The sequence below is a fragment of the Geotrypetes seraphini genome, chromosome 10 (assembly GCF_902459505.1).
Source record: "Geotrypetes seraphini chromosome 10, aGeoSer1.1, whole genome shotgun sequence".
Classification (NCBI taxonomy): domain Eukaryota; kingdom Metazoa; phylum Chordata; class Amphibia; order Gymnophiona; family Dermophiidae; genus Geotrypetes; species Geotrypetes seraphini.
In genome coordinates, this window is record NC_047093.1 from 63,051,452 (window position 1) to 63,072,518 (window position 21,067).

Sequence of the window (21,067 nt, forward strand, 5' to 3'; positions counted from 1 at the left end):
AGCCGTCACTGAAAGGAATATCGATTACTGTGAACACATGTTCTAGTGCCCCTTGCCTCCAACCCAGGCCCCTAACCAAGATGGTAGATCTTAAAATACAATTTTGTTTACAAGGAAGTTATAGTGAGCTGTTGTCCTGATAGGCCAACACGGTCGAAGTATACTGCACACATTTTTGATAATGAAGAGTTTACACAATATATTCATAAGATATCCTTCTGGCAAGAGGAGCATCAGTTCACTGCTAGTGATGTCACCTTTGGCCGTTTGCTTCTCAACTGGCTTGACCTTTCAAGCCAAGTGCGTTGAAATACAGGTGCTTTATTCCCTTTTCTTGTTACTGTTGTGCGTCTCCGCAACATATGTGCTGAGCAAAGGAAGACGAGTGGGTAAAAAATACATAAATAAGTACTATTTGATTAGCTTTAACATATATGCTTGCTGAATGTTTGCGGGATTGCATGCAAGTTTTTAAGTAATTTATTTTAAAAATGGAAAATTATTATGGTTTCTTGCTAGCTTTTCACAGACTTCCTAATTACGCTTTGATAACTCTCCTTGAAGATAAAGGCACAGCAAACTCCCCCCCCCCCCCCCACACACACACACATTGCCCAGTGTTAGTCACCCTATTGCTTTCATATATTTTAATGTTACTCTTTGGATTTGAACTGTGCTGTTGTTGATAATATTGGCTACCCAAAGCTATATTGAAAGGGATAATAGGAGGAGGGGGAGGAGCCGAGATACCAGCATAATTTGTGAGGTAAATCTTTTAAGGAATTGGACGCACTTTTCCAAAGTTTCCCTTTGTGTTCAGGAACCACTAAAGACTATTGAACCATTTGTATTTGATAAAAATAGAAACTCAGAAATTGATTTTCCGCAGAATGGATATAAATCTTTTATAGATGAACTGCAAAATATATGTGATTATGCCCTGGTGGAACTGAGAAGCAATTACTAAGGCCCTCTTTTATCAAGCTGCATTAGGGTGTTTTTTTGGTTTTTTTTTTTTTTTTTTAAATTGCTGGCCACTGCAGTAAAAGCTCTGACACTTTATTTATTTATTTTGTTTTCTCTCCCATTCTCTCCAAAGATTTCAGAACGAGTTACAGGTTAATCCTACCTAAAATACATAGGAATTCTATGAGCATGGAAGCTTTTGCCACAGTGGCTGGCGATTAAACCCCCCCCCCCCCCTAATGCCATTTGATAAAAGGGACCTAAATGATTTTGCATATATGTAGGCCAGGTGTTTGACAATAAAATGCATCTGACTGAACTAAATAAAGTCACATTTAAAGTTCAACAATGCAGAGCCTGCGAGCTGGTCTCCACAGGTGACTTTAACAATGTGCTGGATGGCCTGAGTTAGTCACCTGTTGAGACCTTATGGAAAGGTATTCGGGGTGGGGGAGGGGAGGTTGGTCGTCAGCAGTAGTTTGGTTAGGGCAAGGGCTGAAGGTGGGGGCCAGCAGGGGAAGTCAGGAGAATCGTGGCTTCTGCTGGGAAGGTTTAATTTGATAGGTTAAGACGTAAGGGAGCAAGGGACTATGGGAGGGAGTATGTAGGTCTGCATCTCTGAGGCTCAGGATCCTTTCCTGTTCCTCGGAGGCGGCTTCCCTTCCCTTCCTCTTTGTATCTTTGGGGTGGGCCAGTAGTTTATAAAGGAGCTCAAGGTAATCCTGAGCTATTGGGTATTGGGCTCATTAGGTGTTGAGCGGCTAATTGGAGATAAGCTTATGGAAGCTGGCAACTTGAGTCAGGTGATCTGAAAAAGGAGACGCGGAGGTCCATGGCCCTAGCTGACATGGTGGGTGGCAGGGACAATTATTGGATTCTTTTGTTATACATGTTGGTAGCTCAGGAGGTGTTATCTTGTTGTTGATTGTTGCAATTGTGTTTGAGCTGTGGCTTGGGTTTTTCCATCAAAATGTCTGTTGTCTGATTACTGTAAACATTATGGTAAAAGGTTTGCAAATATTTTCATGATGTCATATACAAGGTGGTGAAGTAACGGGATGGTATGAAAGGGGGGGGGAGGGGCTCCAATACCAAGTGGGCCATTCTGATCCAAGATCTGGCACCAAGATCCAAGCAATGAAAAAAATATATAAGGATAGAATTTCATTCTTTTTTAAAAACATATTAAAGATAACCAATCTACATCTGTTTCTTTGCACGCATACTTTCATGAAGCAAGTTAATCATAGCGCTATATTAACTGTTTGATTTTTTTTTTTCCCCTGGACATGACTTCTTTGTTCTTTTTTGTTATAATGCTGTTGTTAAAAAATAAAAAAAAATAAAAATAGATTGCTCATTGATGGATAAAATTTCCCAGGCACAGTGAAAGTAAAATAAATAAAGACAGCACAGATATTACTTATTTTAAAATTTCTGACCGTATTTGCTCTTTGAGTTATATTAAGAGGCAAGAATCACCACTAAATAATCATCCTAATAATTATAGCTTATTTCTACTGTCTCTAGTGAACTGCATATTTGTCATAAAAACAGGAAACAAACTCAAAGACAATCTTGAATTAATAAATCTTAGCATATGTCTTTGGAACCTTTATCTGTGCAGCTTTCAGGCAAAAATGTTGCTGCCATACTAGTGGGAATATGTATTTTCACTGCCGTCCACTAAATAACTTGCTTCATAGAAGTACTATGTGCAAGTATTCTCTCTATAGACACAAAATTGGAGAAACCTTTCAGTGCTTCAGGTGCTATAAAAGAAGATGCTTTGCAAGTGATTTACATTCGAGGGAACTGTTAATGGGGCACCAGAATCCACTAGCTTAAATTTCTTGGTAACTATAACTGGAAACAAAGTATATACTGTACCATCAAAGCGCATCTTTAATGAGCTACCTCGTAGATATATTTGCATTTGTTTTCACTTTACAAATTAAACCATGTTAATATTTCTTCTCAGTCCTAGTGGTATTGCATCTAGTGTCCTTATGTTGACGGGTACCACTCTTGATTTATTTTTCCAAATTTTCACAATTTCTATTTCCAAATCTCAGGTATTCTGCAACCTTTTACTATTTAATGCTATCAGTCCACCAGATAATAGAGAATGGTTTTAGATTTCTAAGTATATGACCCTTCCAATAAGCCTAAGACATCCAGAAGTATCATCCTAAAATGTATGTTGTGCCAAGTAGTGCTGCTTTTGTAAGTAATGGCTGGAAATGTCCTTAATGTCTAATATGTTTAGGTGGGGATGCAGGGGTCCTTGGGGATTGCACTATGAACATCCATTACTACTAGCTCTGCTCTGCCTGTTTCCTCCAGTCACTCAGTTTCCATGTGTAAATATGTGTATTTTGTTTTGTTTCTCTAGTTGTTTTTCGGGGACTCTGTTGTCAGTTGGTTTAGACCCCTCAATGATCCTTTCTTTATACTGTTCTCTGGGACTTGTCCCTTTGCATCCTTAAAGTCTTATAGTGCTTTGACTTTTTCATTCTCAACAGCTTTCTCTGTCTTATGGTCCCATCAATATTATCCAGCTGGTAAATTTTTTTTTTTTTTTTTGCATAGGTTTTGATATCTATATATACAGATTATGCCTTTCCAAGAAATCAGTGTATGTAAAACACTTTTGAAAGATCTTTTTGCAGCCAGTTTCTTCACATTCTTTACGCAAAGGCAGTTTCTATTATTGTGTCTTTTGTTTGGGGTGTAAGAGTATTTGTTGTTGCTGTAATTATTAATATTAAAATGTCCCTTAGATATGGTCTCAGAAACTGAGTTTGTGCAAAATATTGAGGGACGTGAACAAACTTGTTATTAAGCACAAAATAGAGTCACCAATTTTTATTTGCAGTATTTATTGACACCTGCATTTCCATTTTGAAATGCTATTCAATAGCCAATTACAAATTACTACACCAAGGATTGTATTCGAGGAATTAAATCCAAAGCCTTAAACCAAATACACCGTCATAACAGAAAATGTGAACTGCTCACCTATGTCCAGGCTAATTAGCATGCGTTCCTATATTTCCCATATGTCATATTATAATATAGTAAGAACATTTGAATTTATTTTTTTTTTTAGGAAATTGATGTGGATGTCTTTCAGAATTCTTCCACTTTTCTATTTCTCATCCCCCACCCTACCCCCAGACCAGTGTCAAAGTTTTTTTTAAATTATTATTATCCAATAATAAAATTTATCATTTGCATGCAGCTACATGATTTTGGTTTTTTAGTGGTCATAGGACAGAAGGGTTCACAGACCAGTACAGAGACTGAATGTATACTCTTCTGGGTTTAGAAGCTTTGAAGAGGATGAAAATATCTGAGCTCTCTCGGAAGTTGAGGTGTGCCTTTCTACATCAATTTAAATTGTACATACAGTACACATACTAAGTAGAGTCGGCCTGAATATGAAATATATTCTTCTAAATCTATATGCTCTTTTTTTTTTTTTTTTTTAAAGAAGTCAGATAAATAAGAAGCCCAGCAACTCTCCCTCCCCCAGCTCTCTTTCCGTGATTGCTCTTGATAAACCACTAAGCTTAAATCTTTTTGTAGCAGATGCCGTTTATATCACTCATCGGTCATAAGCGTCTCTCGTTGTATGGCATTAGTGTCGCTTGACTTCTTCAGAGTGGACGATCAATCTGACGTAAAATTATTATTAAACCTTAAAAGTTGGAAATAACATAGAAGCATCACACACCTTTCACCAAAATGTGTTTCATATACTCCGAAAATACAGGCAAATGGGACATTGATTTTGAATTCATCAGCAAGATCCATCAGTAGCACTAGGCTTGATTTCCCCAGATACCTTTTTTTTGCTTTAAAGATCAGTGTCAATAAAATTCTCCAGGGTGTTTCCATATTTAACATTTTATTGAGCTGCCCGTGACTCCCAGAGTAAACAGTTGTCTTTAAGAAGTCTGTGGACGGACAGTCACCTTATCTAAGTGGGGTTTTTTTTTTTCCAGAAGACCCAATAAGGGAAAGTGAAATGGGAAAAAAAGACGTTTTTTTTTCTTTTTCTTTTTAGAGGGGCTGAGGAAAAGCGTACCTTCGCCACTTCTGGGATTGTTTGGCTCAATCTGAAGGCAATGTTGAAATGCTTTAACTGTTTCCCAAAGGGGTTGAATTACATTATTTTGGAGAAACACTGAAATAACAAAGGCCTATATTTTAATAAATTAATTTAATTAGTTCTGATTAGGCTGGATTGAAAGCGGCTGTAAAGTTTAAGGATTAGTGAGCCCTTGAGAGATAAAAATGAGTAAAAATCATTAAAACTCAGGGAAAAAACCCAAAATGAAGGACAAAAGAAACAAATACTATACATGACTGATCCTGAAGTTTAATATAATGAAAGTTTTGGATGACTTCATGATTAAAATTGCCTTCATTTTCTCTGCATAGCAAAATATTATTTATTAAGGGAAAATACAAGATTCATATTAAAATTACCAAAGATGATTGTTAACTATTTATTTATTTAAAACATTTATAAACTACCTAAACCTAGGTAATTTACAGAAAAACTAGGTTAACATTAGACAGTACCTTCTTCTTTGGATAAACTATACCAGAACTGGTCAATCTTTTAAATGTTTGCCTTAAAGACGTAAATTAATTTGTAAATCATTTCAAAGCATGATATAAACAAAGTAAAAACTATTCATTTAATGCCTGTCTGAAAGAGCTGTATCAATGTTTATAAACCTGATAAAAACCCAAAGGATCAAGAACGCATTTGTTGTTCAATTATATTAATTAAATCATATGTTTGTATGTTATAATTTCTGAATTGGCATAACACTTAATTTTCTTCAGGAGGAATGTTTTGCGAATTTTTGCATTTCAGGGGGAATAATCTGCATTGCAATTAATTTAGGTCATGGAATTAATATTGTATGTGTAAGTGTACTTTTTTCAGGTGCATAACCCCATGTAGGATCTTGGTTCAGTATTGACTCTGAAGGAAAATATTTTCTTTTTCTCTAAATCACCAACACCACTTACTGAAGCAGAAGTGTGAGTATGAGTGTGAGCGTGAAGAAGGGAGGGAGAAAGAGTGAGTGAGAAGGGAAGAAGCGAAAGAAGAAGGGGGTTAAGGAGTGTCTCAGCTAAGTACAGTACTTCTAGAACATGACTTCTAGAAGCCAAACCGGTGACGCAAAACAATATGTAATCACACAACATTGTCATAGCACCTACATGTAAAGTACCTTGCCCAGAGAGCTTATAATCTTTTTTTTTAACTCAGCAAAGGTGCCTAGATCTACATGAGTGCCATACTGTGTATCTTAGCAGCTCCTATGAGGGGGTGCTGAAAATTTCTCAGCCCAACTAAGACGAGAATGATATGAATATATTTCAAGTCAAGGATCTGAAACAAAGTCAAAACAGATAACTTCCTTTCTGCAAATTGGCACTTAACGAAATAAGATCTTTTCAACTACAGTGGCAAAATAAAGCTCAGAATTTAGGGTGTTGGTTGGGCTGAGAACTTTTCAGCAGCCCTTTGTACCGTGCCCGACCGAATACCAATAGGCAACAATGTAGCCAACCTAAAGACCGGGATTTCCTTGTCTCCTCAGCTTAGCACCAAGGAATAAATCATGAATGCTTCTGCAAAGAAACCGATGTCGCTATAAATGAAACTAAAGAGAAACTTTGGACAATGAAGTTTAACAGATCATTTAAATGTTAAGATTCGAGATAATTTAAAAAGAAAACTATTCAAGAAGGCTTCAAGTTTACACGTGTACTGTTTTTAAATTTTATTTTATTAGTGTTTTGTTTCGGCTTTCTGTTTTAAAATAATGCTTCTAAGAGGGAAGGAAAGCTGAGAGAAACCATAGTTTAACATCAGTTTATGGTGTTGAGTAATGTATAATAATTAGGGTTTTGGGGGAGGGGAGAGTATTCCCTCTTGTTCATGCCCCCCCCTTTTTTTTAATCTTGATTACCCCAGGCCTCGTTTAGGGCACCACCTTTAAAGAAAGCATCGGATAAAACAATCACTAGAGCCCCCTATTACTGTATTTCAGGGACAATCAAACGTTATTCATTATTTTGCCTGCACACATAAAAATGATAAACTGTCCCTTCGCCCCTGGCCCCCAGAGCCTCATTGAGCGTTACACCCCTGCATGCTGGTGTTATTCCATCCTCTTTCTATAGAGTGAACTTTTAGTCGCCAGGGTTACTAGTCCAGCGGTGCCTGCCTGCAGCTTCGCACAACTCCCTCTTTCTGCATTCGCAGGCGCACATCAGCTACAGCTGTGCCCTTATACCCTCAGAGGCTTTTTTGGTTCATGTACGTGGTCGGGACTTCTTCCAGAGCCGAGCTCCCATTTGCTGGCGCTTCCTGGCTAGGAGATGAGAGAAAAGGGGACCCGTGAAAGAAGAGAGAGCTGGAAGATATTTTGAAAAGCTTAGCTCTTGAAAGCCTGGTCGAGAGGGAGCCTTAGCCAGCGCATACTTTGTGGGAGAGAAGACAATGCAAGATGGATGCTCTTAAAGAATTGAATGCGACCAAAGAATCGTCCAATACCGATATGCTCTTTGCCTTGCTGGCTCAAAATGAAGACCTGCGGAAAGGTATCCTTATAGCTTTATAAGAAACCTCAATTTTGGAAGGGGAGGGGGCATTTTTACGGGGGTGTTCAGCCCTGTGTATACCTGCTGTCAGCAGCATATAGAGGTCAGCTATAACTTGACTTTCTATTGCCAAACGCAGGCAGAAAAGGTAGCATTTATGAAATTCTCTTTTGGTTTTTGTTTTACAATGGGTTTATTTTTCCTACACTCTTAAATCTTATGCATGAATAATCTGAAAGTAAATAGGACATTCGTGTAAACTGAAATACTCCTGTGTATCTGACATACATTGAAATGGGTGATGCCGCTTGTAGGAAATCAGCTGATACACTTTCCTCCCCCCCAGAAGACGAAGAACAATGTAAATAGCTGACTGCAAACGAGGTTTGTCGGAATACTAAAACCCCCTATAAATAATTCACCTGTAGCTGATAGCCATTTGCAAACTGTTGTGAAATCCAACGAGCTTACAATATAGACTTGAAATTATTGCAGAACGAACCAGACAAATCAAAGTAACTCAGGAGGAAAATGAAACATGTTAAAGAGTAACTAACCCAAACTAGTCCTTAGTTTTTAGCAGGCTGCTTGTAATTTAATCATCTTGTTTCGTTCTGTAACAACTACTCCTCAGATTTTTTTTTTTTCATCTTTTCTCTCTAACATCCTGTAGTTCCTTATCACAATAATGCCCTGGATTACGGCTAAAAGGCAGAAGCAAGGATTAAGAAGAGGTCAGAAAGGAGGAAAGCTGCAAAAGGGACAAATGTTTCAGTGCTGCTTACTCTCATGATAGAAGACTTCTTAATGCACTTTTTTTTTTTTTTCTTTATCTCTTCCAAAATATTTTCCTCCGTAGCAAATCATTTTCTATACCACGAATCAAGCATACATTTTTAACAACTCTATTTGTTTCCTCTGAAGTATTATACCGAGAGCAGTTCTTAATTGCACACTTTCCAGTGCAGTATGTTTATGTTTATTAAAATTCTGTCTATACCACTTTAAACTGCCGAATAGGGTCACAGTGGTAGAAGTAATCAGTTCTCCCTTTGCAATAATTTCTAGATGATTATTTTACCAACTGGGTTCTCCTATTCCACTCTGCAAAATAAATAATAAGAATAAAAAGAATAAAATATGTATTTATAGCATTTATATACCACTTATAACCTAAGCGGTGTACATTCAGGTACTCAAGCATTTTCCCCTATCTGTCCTGGCAGGCTCACACTCTATCCCCCATGTACCTGGGACAATGGGGGATTAAGGGATTTGCCCAGGGTCACAAGGAGCAGTGTGGGATTTGAACCCACAACCACACACTCCCCACAATATGGGCAAATAAGTCCCTGAGAATGAACAAACCCTTTTACTGCTGTAGGGTATTATCTTGTAAGACTGTAGAAAAGGTTAATGTTGAATTATTACTGGTAGAGACTCTGCATTATTTAAAAGACAAAGAAGGGAGCGCACAATAAAAATCCTAAATGAAATTTACTTATTATCTTTTAAACAGCTGCATGATCCAAATGTCTGCACTCTATAGCAAAAAACAAAAACAAGACTGTAATATTTCAATTAATAATTTCAGAAAGATATTTACACTGCCAGTTTCAGAAATACTGTATACAAACAGATTCTATATGCACACACATAGTAGATATAGTACGTCTGAATATTTATATAGTACTACAAAGTATATGTATCACTGAACAGATAGTCCCTGTTCTGTGGAGCTTACAAATTAGTGACCGAATGGACACAAGGCTACTTTAGTGGCTCAAGGTTCTCTATCTTCTGGAGTCTAAAAGGGAGTTGAGTCAAAAGAGAGGCTGTGTGTCTCCAGAAGGGGTGGAGGTAGGACCATAGAAGAACGTAAGTGCAGTGCAAGAGCCGATTAGAAAGCAGAATAACAACTTCAGCATTTGGAACCTAGGACAATACCAGGTGGACTTTACAGTCTATGACCCAGAAATATCAAAGAAGAAACAAGTTAATTTAATCATGTATTTTTAATGGGTATAACTAATGGGCAGACTGGATGGACCGTTCGAGTCTTTATCTGCTGTCATGTACTATGTTACCATATTAAGTCAGGCTAAAGGCCCCATCTGGCTCAATATCCTTCTTCTTAAAGTGGCCAAGCCAGGTTATGGGTACATGGCAGAATTCCAAAAAGTAGCAAGATTCTTTGTCACTTACAAGGCCTACCTTAATAAAGGTTTATTTGCTTCTCCTGGTTCAGGTGACCTGTATGCAAACATGCCTCCTATGGTCAAGAAGTATAGTCAGAATGTTCTCTCTTCATTCCAATGCACTCACATGCCCAGTCTGTCACAAATGTCATAGGGGTGTAGTGTTTACTAGGTTTAGCCTATTTATATATATCACAGTGTATAATTATACAACCTGTACTTCGAAGCTGATATATGAGGGGCCGCTGAAAAGTTCTCAGTCCAACCAAGAAGAGAATGATGTGGAGCCCTGAAACTTACAAGCTATTCCACGCTTTTTGTGGCACTTTTCGTTTCATATCGGAAGTTTCATGGCTCCATATCATTTTTTCTCTTGGTTGGGCTGAGAACTTTTCAGTGGCCCCCTCATTCTTGCAATATTTCTTACTATAAAGAGTGCAAAAACACTAAGCAGAATAATAAATCATAGGATGTCTCAATGAAGCGATTAGGCTCGAGAGAAGAGTTGTGAATTTTGCCGGTCCGATTTCCATGCAGTGCAAGAGCCAATTAGAAAGCAGAATAAGAATTTGTTAAATAACCAGATCACAAATGGATCAGTGTTTAGGGCTCCTTGTACTAAGCTGCGCTAGCGGTTTTAGCACGCGCTGCATTCTAACGCCAGCAATGAGCGTAGCGCGGGGTTAGCGCGTGTGGCAATGCAGCGCCAGCGTACCATAGTTTTATATTTCCACAAGGGGTAAACAAGCATTTACGAACTGGAGGAGTCCATTTTTGGGTTTAAAAAATATATCAGACCATAGAAACCAGGACATTAAACATTTATCATCAGCACACAATACAAAGAAAGAGTAAGACTCCTTTATCCAAAGATGGTACAGTTGGCAAATAAATAATTGAACGAAATGACGTCCGAATGCCTTCCTTTGTTCAATACGCTTCTAGGCACAGTACCTGTAACAGGTCAGTAAAAACAAATCAAATTATTCCAACGTAAGAGCAAATGAAGAGAAGTGAGAAACAATTTAGAATCCATTATTTCCGCCACCTGATCATTTCCAGCAGGACCAGTGCATGGATATTTGATAGCCCAGGACAACATTCAGCTTTGTACCTTCTTCCCTCTCCTCCCCCCCAACGATTAACCTTTAGGGGCTCCTTTTACTAAGGTGCGCTAGCGGTTTAAGCGCGCACTTAGCTCACATGCTAATGCATCCATAGAGCTTGCGTTAGTATTTTTTCATGTAGCACGGAGTTAGCACGCACTAAAAACCCTAGCGCACTTTAGTATAAGGAGCCCTAGGTGTCTTAGCCTAAATCATGATCACCCTAAAACTACCCCTCTCAGAACAATATGGACAAATGGGCTATTTGAAGCAGCTTACCATTTCTACTAGTAAAAGTACCTCTGGTTGTTTCTTTGAGCTTGTCAGGACCCACATGAGGTGCCACTGAAAAGTTCTCAGCCCAGCCAACAAAGTTGGGGCAGTCTTCATCGAGGGCTATACAAGTAGCATAGTGATTTTCCACTGTTTTGTTCCAAATTTTTTTCCAACGGAATGAAAAAAATGGAAAATCACTGGACTAAGGGCTCCTTTTACAAAGGTGCGCTAGTGGTTTTAGCGCGCGCACCTGATTAGTGCGTGCTATAGCTCATGCTAGCTGAAAAACTACCGCCTTCTCACGAGGCGGTAGCGGCTAGCGCATGCAACATTTTAACGTGTACTATTCCACGCATTAAGGCCCTAATGCGCCTTCGTAAAAGGAGCCCTAAGTGTAATGTCCTCGACGGAGACTGCCCCAACTTTGTTGGCTGGGCTGAGAACTTTCAGCGGCATCTCTAGTTTTGCATTGACTGAAGCTGCTTTTGGGTGCCCCATAGAAGGTTTTGCCCTAAGGTGATTGCCTAATCTTGTCTAATAGTTGAGCCACTTTTGGGAATCCGAGAGCCCGTCTCGGATGAGATTAACATGGGGCTGGGAGGACGAGCGCGCGCATGTGTTGTCCTGAGGTGGGTGGGAAATGGCAGGGGATTGGCTGGCGGAGTTTTCCCACCGAAGGATTGGGGAGTGATTGGCAGGCCACAGCTGTGGGGGTAGTCGGGAGGGAGGGATTTAAGTCATGACCTCGAAGGACTTGTGGAGTTCCTGGTCCTCCAAGGTGGCTTTCCCGCCCACCCTCCCCTTTGTTAGGCGCTGGAAGGTTGAGGCTGTGAGGGGCATGGGAATGGTGTCCCGAGCAACTGGTTGCTGGGCTCATCGGGGTGATGAGCTGCGGGATGGTGTGGTAGCCATGCCTGGTGGTCAGGTGACCCTGGAGAATGGGGCATGTGGGGGGGGGAGGGGGGTTCATGCCACCCCTCAGATCCTTGCTGACATGGCTGGGTCAGGGGCTATACTTTATACTGTTGTAGCTTGGGACATTTTATGTTGGTTGTTCTGTTAAAATGTTAATTTCCAGTAAAGAGGGCTGCAGCTATGTTTCCACCAATAAGTATTTGTGTGATTTGTTGGGAAGTTCGGAGGGAGGAGGAAAGAGGGGGTAAGAGTAAAAGAAAAAGTAAACATATCTGGCTCCTGTTGTTACTGTTTTCCAGTGTGATTCCAAAGGTTTTGGTGCCATTTCCAAAATTTAAATAAATCAGGCCATGGCAAAATAAGGCACAATTTACTTTCATGATCATTAAAGAATCGTCAGAGAAATCAGTCATCTGAATTCTAGAAACATTCCCTTTTTCTTTGATAAATTTATTGTTATGATTAAATTTGATTTGATTTGCAGGTAGACATCTCACCAGGTTCAGCTGCAACATATGATGGTAATTCAAAAGAGGATATATTCCCTATGAATTAATATTTATTAGGATTTATTTACCTCCTTTATGAAGAATAAGTCAAACATAAGCAATAGATAATTACAGCAGTAAAAAATTTTCAAATAATATGTAGTATGCTATATTACATTGTCAACACAATAAACATGGAGCATATAGATAGATAAGATGGATTAGCAGGAGTAAGGGAGTAAGGGAACTAATTTAAAGAAGTAGCACATGAGGTCCAAATGGCATTTGAAAATATTGAACCAGTGTCCCACAGCAAGTGAACCAGAATGGTGTATAGAAGGGGGGTGGCAGGGTATTTCTGAAGGACACCCTTTCACATAAGACATATAAACATAAAAATTATCTTGGTTATGGCAACTGAAATCGAGGTATGGGTACTTTCAGAATATAATTGTTAACACTAGTATTATGGTTAAAATTTCAACACAACATCACACCTGTGGGAATGATTATTGTTTCTTATCTATGTATCTCATATTATGTATAGAAAAGGCACTACACCACGTAGAGAATGACACAGTGACATAATTAGTCAACGTCCCTGTCCTGCGGATAACCATGAGAAACCATCCCCATGTCATTCTTTAAGGAGAGAGGGAAGAATCAGAGTAAGAATGGGTACAGCCACTGACCCTCAAGCCTTGAATTGAAGAATGCTGGTGTAGAAGGAGTGAGGTTGACAGTCTCTGGTATCCAGAGCAGATATTGTGATGTCATAATGCCTCATTCCACCAATGCTTAAGAGTCAATCACATCAGTGATGTCACAATGGCTTCATTAGCCTTTATTTGGCTCAAATAAGAATTAGAGCATGAATGGGCACAGCCACTGACCCTCAAGCCTTGCAATGAAGAATGCTGGTGTAGAAGGGCTGAAGTTAAAATAGACACTAAAGAATGACACTGGATGGTTTCCCACAGTTATCCATGGGGATGGTGACATATTTTTCAAGGGAGACACTCTCTTCCTGGGTATTGAGGATGAATTGCTAGGAAAGAAACAGTAGAATATTTGTAAGTCGAAGTGCTGCATTTAGAAAATGAAATGGTGACCAAATTTGTCACCATCATTGTCCCTGCGGATAACCGCGAGAAACCATTCCTGTGTCATTCTTTAAGGAGCAAGGGAAGAATCAAAGTATGAATGTGCACAGCCACTGGCCCTCAAGCCTTCCAATGAAGAATGCTGGTTTAGATACACACTAAAGAATGGCACGGGATGGTTTCCTGCGGTTATCCGCAGGGTCAGGGATGGAGATAAATTCTGTCACTGTGTCATTCTCTCAAGTTCAATTATTTGAACATGAGTCTTATCTTTAAAAAAAAAAAAAATAATTATTATAATGCCACTGAACAAGAGACTTTTGAGTCAAGCTCAGATACTTTTCCTAGCAACCTCACAGCCAGTCAGGTGCATATGAGAATAATCTACATCAATGGTCTCAAACTCGCGGCCCGGGGGCCACATGCGGCCCGCCAAGTACTATTTTGAGGCCCTCGGTATGTTTATCATAATCACAAAAGTAAAATAAAACAGTTTCTTGATCATATGTCTCTTTTTATCTCATGCAAAATTGTCATTCCTTTAATAAGACATTAACTATTTTTTCTGCGGCCCTCCAAGTACCTACAAATCCAAAATGTGGCCCTGCAAAGGGTTTGAGTTTGAGACCACTGATCTACATGAACTGAAAGTACAATATATACAGCTTTATTTCATCCATATTTGGTGTTGAAAAGCTGAAAGCCCCAATGGCTGTGAAATTCTCAGAATATCAAAAAGCCTAAGAATATATGAATTTGAGGACGGGGTCAGTCTCAGGTACAAATCAATCCCAAAGACCTGCTCCTAGTCCTTTTGTATTCTATCTTTGCACATGCACACCTACCATTCAAAAGGAAGAAATTATATTAAGCTAAATACCATATTATATCTAACTTAATACAATGTCTTCCTTTTGAATGGTAGGGGTGCATGTGCAAAGATAGAATACAAAGGACTGATTTTTGAAATTCTCAGGATAGGTTTGGGAAGATCTGATCTATAAAAAGTATACCTATTTACATTGGTGTGTATCCTACAAGAAATTGCCTAGAATGGAGGATATTGTTTAGAAGTCTTTTATAGAAGGCATTCTTTGTAAACAGGCCCATCAGTAGAGAAATCCCTTAATACAAGTCGGATTTTCATGATAACTAATATGCAAGAGATAAATTTCTGTTTAATTCAACCTGAAAATCTATGCTCATGCATATTCATTAGGTTGGTCCAGAAAATCTTGCTAATAGGTAGCCCTAGAGGACCAGAACACTTACCCCTACTGTTAGAAACAGTACCACCCACAGGTCTTTGCTTGCAAGCTTGAGTTGTTGATGTTTTACAAATGCCTGGGAGTCAACACCCGTTCCCATTGCATTAGGGTAGCCACCTCCTATCCATTTTGAAAGCACAACCCAGGCTCATACCGAAAAATTGAAATAGTATTTCACTTTGATGAAGATTTGGAACTTTTCTGAATTGCAGCTGGATGCTAACTTTCATAGATGGTAGGAATCAGTAGGCAGCTTGAGAAATAGTTAAGAAAGTATTTTTCTTCAAATAAGAGTAAAGAAAACAGAATACATATATTACATGTAATATACTTTGTTTACTCTTATTTAAGTAAACTAAACACCTACCTTCTATAAAAGTTGCTGCAATTCAGAGAAGCTTCATATCTTCTCTTGGAAGAGCAGTGTTAACTCAGTTTTCTATAGATAAATATATATTATTTAAATACACAAATACACATAGGTAGTTTAGAAGCCTGATAGCCAAAACACTGCAACCCTTAAATAATTCCTTATTAAAAGTGTAGACAACATATTCTTTATGGTGGCCCTATATTATTTTTAAGTATGAAAAATCCATTTTCTTTAGCATATCCTCTATGAGTCAATTTATAAAAATGTATATAGCAGGCTGACATAGATTTAAACATATGCATATATGATTATTTATTCATATAAATATGTCATTTCTGTTTGACAATCTTTATTTCCTGGAATTTTCTAGAATTGCTTCTTGAAGGATCAGCTTGTCATTATTCCCCTTGCTAAATTCAAAGCATTGAAAATTAATTACAAATGATCAAGAGAAAGATTTGTTACCCACCTACAACAACAATGTGAAAAAAAGTCTATATATCCCCCAGTTCCATCAAAATAATAGAGTTTTCTGACTTGGATCAGATGGCATAAATTTATACGCCAGTAATTTGTTCTGAGCAAATAGGTGATTTGAACCATTTGAACCTTTTTTGTTCTATTGAAAGTAGGCAAATATGTCCAATCAAAATAATTATTTACAGTCAGCTTTTCCTATGATCTCTTAAGGTGCAAAGTTGCCTCTAGTTAGGGAGTATTTAAAAAGTCACAATGAGTTATTGAATTATCTCTTGGTACTGTTTGCAGCTTCACAATTCTAATTGTTGAGCGTGATTTAGAAAGAGTCAGAAAACGGGTCCTGATTGGTGGATGAAGCAGCAGCTACAAATACTGGACTCAGACCAAATTAGATAGCAGTAAATATTGTGATTCAGTAAGTCTTTTAAGGTAGAATGAAGTTTATTTGCATGGAGTGGGGTTTCTTTTCGCGGAAAATAGGTTGGATATAGGGAGTGTCTCTTGTGCATGATCGAAGAGACAGCAACCTGCAAGAAATATCCAAGAGCCATTGCGAGAGATCTGAACCCCGAGGTCACAATGCAACGTAAGGGTCTATCTACTTAACCGAGATCTTTCATGTAAAGACTGAAATTAATTTCCTGGGAGTTAGTGCTGATATTAATTTAAGAGATGCCTCAGAGTAGCAGATTAGGTGTGGCGAGCAGAAGGGAAGCAGTGTTTGCGCGGTTGGGAGATGGTGCTCTGGGAACCGTAAACTGTGCCCAGCTTGGGCTCTGGGATGCGCTCGGGTCAGCCAGGAGAGTCTGGCAGCAGCAGCAGCCACAGTGCCTGGGTTGGTACTCAACCTTGTGCCACTTCTGGAAGGGGTTGCTAAGAATATGGGATGCCAGCCCTGGAGCCTCACCTTAGCTGGCAAGTTCTTTTTATTATCGTTTGGATGCCGGATAATCTGTTTGATGCTTAGATATGTTTTATTTAATTTTTCTTTGTGACGTAAACAAACAAACAGAAAAGAAAACCTCAAAGGGATTTATGTTTCATATTGCTGAAAAGAAAAATTTCTATTATAATTTTCTTGTGAGTCAGGTTAACAAATCTCTGTCTCTCTAAGCATAGTTCATTTAAAACATACTTTCAGGGAACATCAGTAAACTTAGCCAGTCTAAATTAGCACATGTGCTAGATTTGGCTTTGTTTATGTGTTTTTGCACATTCATATTATTATTTATTAAACTAGTGGTCACTATAGTGCTATTACGCTCAGGACCAAATTTGTCTCTTTTTTCTTTCTCTTTCTGCTCCTCTTTAAGGAAGAAAATATTGAGGAACAGCAGAGATAATAAGTTGTGATTATAGTTATTATGTACGATAGGATCTAGTAATAGCTGCAATTTGGATCTAGAGCTGTTTGATCTTCTGCAAACTGAGGCAATCTGTACCGATTCATATCTCATTTATAAGAAAGACACAGGCACCTAAGCATATGCATGGAACCAGTAATGGCTTGGAATAGACTAAGGGATTCCTCCACTTTGCATCTTTCCACATGCAGCTACACTTGCTACATCTGTCTCCTAGTATTTGGACGGGCATCATATGCTAGTTGTTGTCTTGTGGAAATTTTGAAACAAACAAATGATTGAATACCAGATAACGTTGAAAACAGTGTAACTTGATCCCAAATGCTTTAATTCTAGACATCCAGGCATTTGGTCTCACCTTTCAAGAAATGTAATGTAGCTTGAGAAGTTCCAGATTTCATACAGCTTTCATATCTCCCTCCCCTCCCACATTTGTTATTTGCTTTTAACATTCGAGCAAGAATCTAAATTTTGCATTTGTATGTCTATCTAATGCAATGCTTCCATTTAATTAGTGGATGTATGCATTTAATAATAACAAACTTTTTAAACATGCTAAGTGTCAGATGCCAAGATTGTCATTAAACACTTTTATAAAACTTAAAATGAAACATGAGACGCCTAATAATGAATATTCCTAATAAGGTTTGTCGATACATCATTTTGAAGCACCGTGTATCTTGGAATAACATTTATCCCCAAACTGGAGAGCTACAGGTATTCTATCTTGGTCTTTCTGAAATAATTGTATGTGAAAGATTGGAATGGTTGGAATGGCGAGTTACTGGTAATAATGGCTGGTCCTCTTCCCACACCTTCTGTTGTTTCCAGAAGTCCCTCTTTGTGCGGGGTGCAGTCAACACATTGTGGATCGCTTCATCCTGAAGGTTTTGGACAGGCACTGGCACACCAAGTGTCTGAAATGCAGTGACTGTCAGATGCAGCTGGCCGAGAAGTGCTTTAGCAGGGGGGAAAGTGTCTATTGCAAGGAAGATTTCTTCAAGTAAGTATCAACCCAGAAAATATGAAGCAGAGCTTGCCAGACAATGGGGCTTCAAGCTCGTGTGGAAGGAAAATCTGTATTTTATTTTTTAGCGGATCCCTCTGTGGATATTATTTCTTAAGTTCAAGAAATAACATGTTGACTTCTAAAATGAACAAAGCAGAAAGAAAAGACACGCCACTGGAAAAAAAAAAATCACTATAGCTTTCTAATCATTTCTTTTAAAATGAGCTTCCAGTTAAACACAAGTAATTTGTAGTGAATCTCAGTCTTTTCCGCCCCATAAAGCATCTCCTGTTAAGACCAATGTAGTGTTCTCGGAGTTGGTAAATATGTAATCATGCTGCTTTCAGAGGATACGATTCTGCTGTATTGGATAAAATCTACTACCTATCTTTGAACTAACATATGCAGAAAGCGATCACAGAGGGAAAATGCTTCAGGGTTTTTTTGAAATACAAAAAAAGCAAGCTCCATTATACTTTGCAGTGTGGAAACCGAATGCAGAGCAAGACCAAGTTTAAAACAAATAATAATAATAAAAAAAGAAAATAGGATTTCATGGGATCTAATTGTTGTAATTGATAGCCACCCCAACACAGAAAAAAAAAAAATCCCTCGGATTTGAAGTGTATATCAACTACTGACACCCTTATCATCTAAATTATAGAGTGACTTCGTGCATTGCCCCCAGGCTCTCGACTCTAGAAATGAATTTCAGGATAGTTGAGGAGAAAAAATAATAATGGGGATGAGAGGTTTAAGAAGCACTTTTTAATTGATTAGAGAGTGACATCAGTTTTGCAAGTCTCCAGTAAAGATACTTGGTAAGGCTGTATGACTAGGACTCATTATTCAGGCTACGTTCCAAATAATTTATTCCTGTTCAGGAATGTAAATAAACATTGAACTAAAATTAAGGACTTCTTTTACAAAGGTGACCTAGTGTTTTTAGTGCATGCACCAGATTAGCACATGCCATAGCGCGCGCTACCCAAAAAACTACCGCCTGCTCAAGAGGAGGCGGTAGCGGCTAGCGGGCGGGGCATTTTAGCGCACACGATTCCGCACGTTAAGGCCCCAACGCACCTTTGTAAAAGGAGCCCTAACTCTTTCACTTGAAGTAATCAGGATTTCTCCATCGGGTGCGAGAGGGTTCTTGGGTTGGGTGCGTAGCCGCAGCTCGGTTTATTGGGGGGGGGGGCTGTAAAGTTACAGGCCTGTGGCGGATTCCCAAGCTACTGGGTCAGGAGGCTCATCAGGCGATGAGCGTTGGGACGGCAGGGAGTCGTGCCCGGTGGGTCTGGTGACCCGGAAAAGGGGCATGAGGGACATGCCACCCCTCTGACTCTTACTGTGGTGGCGGGGTTGAGGGAATAAAACTAAGCCACTCGGTAGCTCGGGAGGTGCTCTTTATACAATGTTCATTATGTTAATGAAGTTAAGATTTGTTATGTGTTTGGTTAATAAACTGAGCTGCGGCTGATTGTACCAACCAGAAGACTCCTTAGTGTTTTTGGGGAGTGAGAGGATGGGGAAAGAAGTGGGGTTGTGGTTGTGGTTGTATATATATATATATATATATATATATAGGTATAGGTATAGGCAGACAGCAGGGTCTATCCAGATCCCGCTGTTATCAGAATCACTCAGCTTGCACCAGGTCCCAAACTTTTTCCATAAATATTCGCAAATAGGTCACTGCGTCCATTACCATTTCCATGAAACCACTACCCCTGCTAAATTGAACTACTAGGGGGTCACTGGCTAATCAAGAAGAGAATGCTGTGGATTCCCGAAATGTACGAGTTATTCCACACTTTTCTTCACACTTTTCCTTTCCTTTCATGCCACTGAAACGAAAAGTGTCAAGAAGCGCGTGGAATAACTTGTAAGTTTCATGGCGCCACATCATTCTCTTCTTGACTGGGCTGAGAACCTTTCAGCGGCCCCTTCCTATTTGAACTGGAAATGTTGACCCATTTTAGAGGTCTGCTTGTATGAAACTCTTTTGTGCAAGCCAGGGGTCTCAAAGTCCCTCCTTGAGGGCCGCAATCCAGTCGGGTTTTCAGGATTTCCCCAATGAATATGCATTTAAAGCAGTGCCTGCACATAGATCTCATGCATATTCATTGGGGAAATCCTGAAAACCCAACTGGATTGTGGCCCTCAAGGAGGGACTTTGAGACCCCTGGCTTGCACAAAAGAGTTTCATACAAGCAGACCTCTAAAATGGGTCAACATTTCCAGTTCAAATAGGAAGGGGCCGCTGAAAAGTTCTCAGCCCAGTCAAGAAGAGAATGATGTGGCGCCATGAAACTTATAAGTTATTCCACGCGCTTCTTGACACTTTTCGTTTCAGTGGCATGAAAGGAAAGGAAAAGTGTGAAGAAAAGTGTGGAATAACTCGTACATTTCGGGAATCCACATCATTCTTGTCTTGATTAGCCAGTGACCCCCTAGTAGTTCAATTTAGCAGGGGTAGTGGTTTCATGAAAATGGTAATGGACGCAGTGACCTATTTGTGAATATTTATGGAAAAAGTTTGGGTCCACTAAAACCCCCAAAAATGAATGGGTTAGATCCCTATAGGGCAGGGGTATGGAACTCCGGTCCTCGAGAGCCGTATTCCATTCAGGTTTTCAGGATTTCCCTAATTAATATGCATGAGATCTATGTGCAGGCACTGCTTTAAATGCATATTCATTGGGGAAATCCTGAAAACCCGACTGGAATACGGCTCTCGAGGACCGGAGTTCCCTATCTCTGCTATAGGGCAATGGGAAGAACTTAGGGGTCCTTTTACTAAGGTGCGCTAGTGTGTCTTAGCGTGTGCTAAATGTTAATGCATGGCAACGCGTCCATTATGCCCTAAGGACGCATTCGCATGC

The 21,067-nt window shown here is 39.2% G+C and overlaps 1 protein-coding gene across 1 annotated transcript in view; it reads left to right on the forward strand.

The window, feature by feature from the left end:
- Window positions 1-21,067, forward strand: part of LHX3 (LIM homeobox 3) — a 43,603-nt gene that overhangs the window by 1,981 nt on the left and 20,555 nt on the right. Inside the window, exon 2 of the mRNA XM_033961814.1 lies at window positions 18,005-18,176. Within this exon, the coding sequence (XP_033817705.1) occupies window positions 18,005-18,176 (172 nt within the window). The remainder of the gene's footprint in view (window positions 1-18,004; window positions 18,177-21,067) is intronic.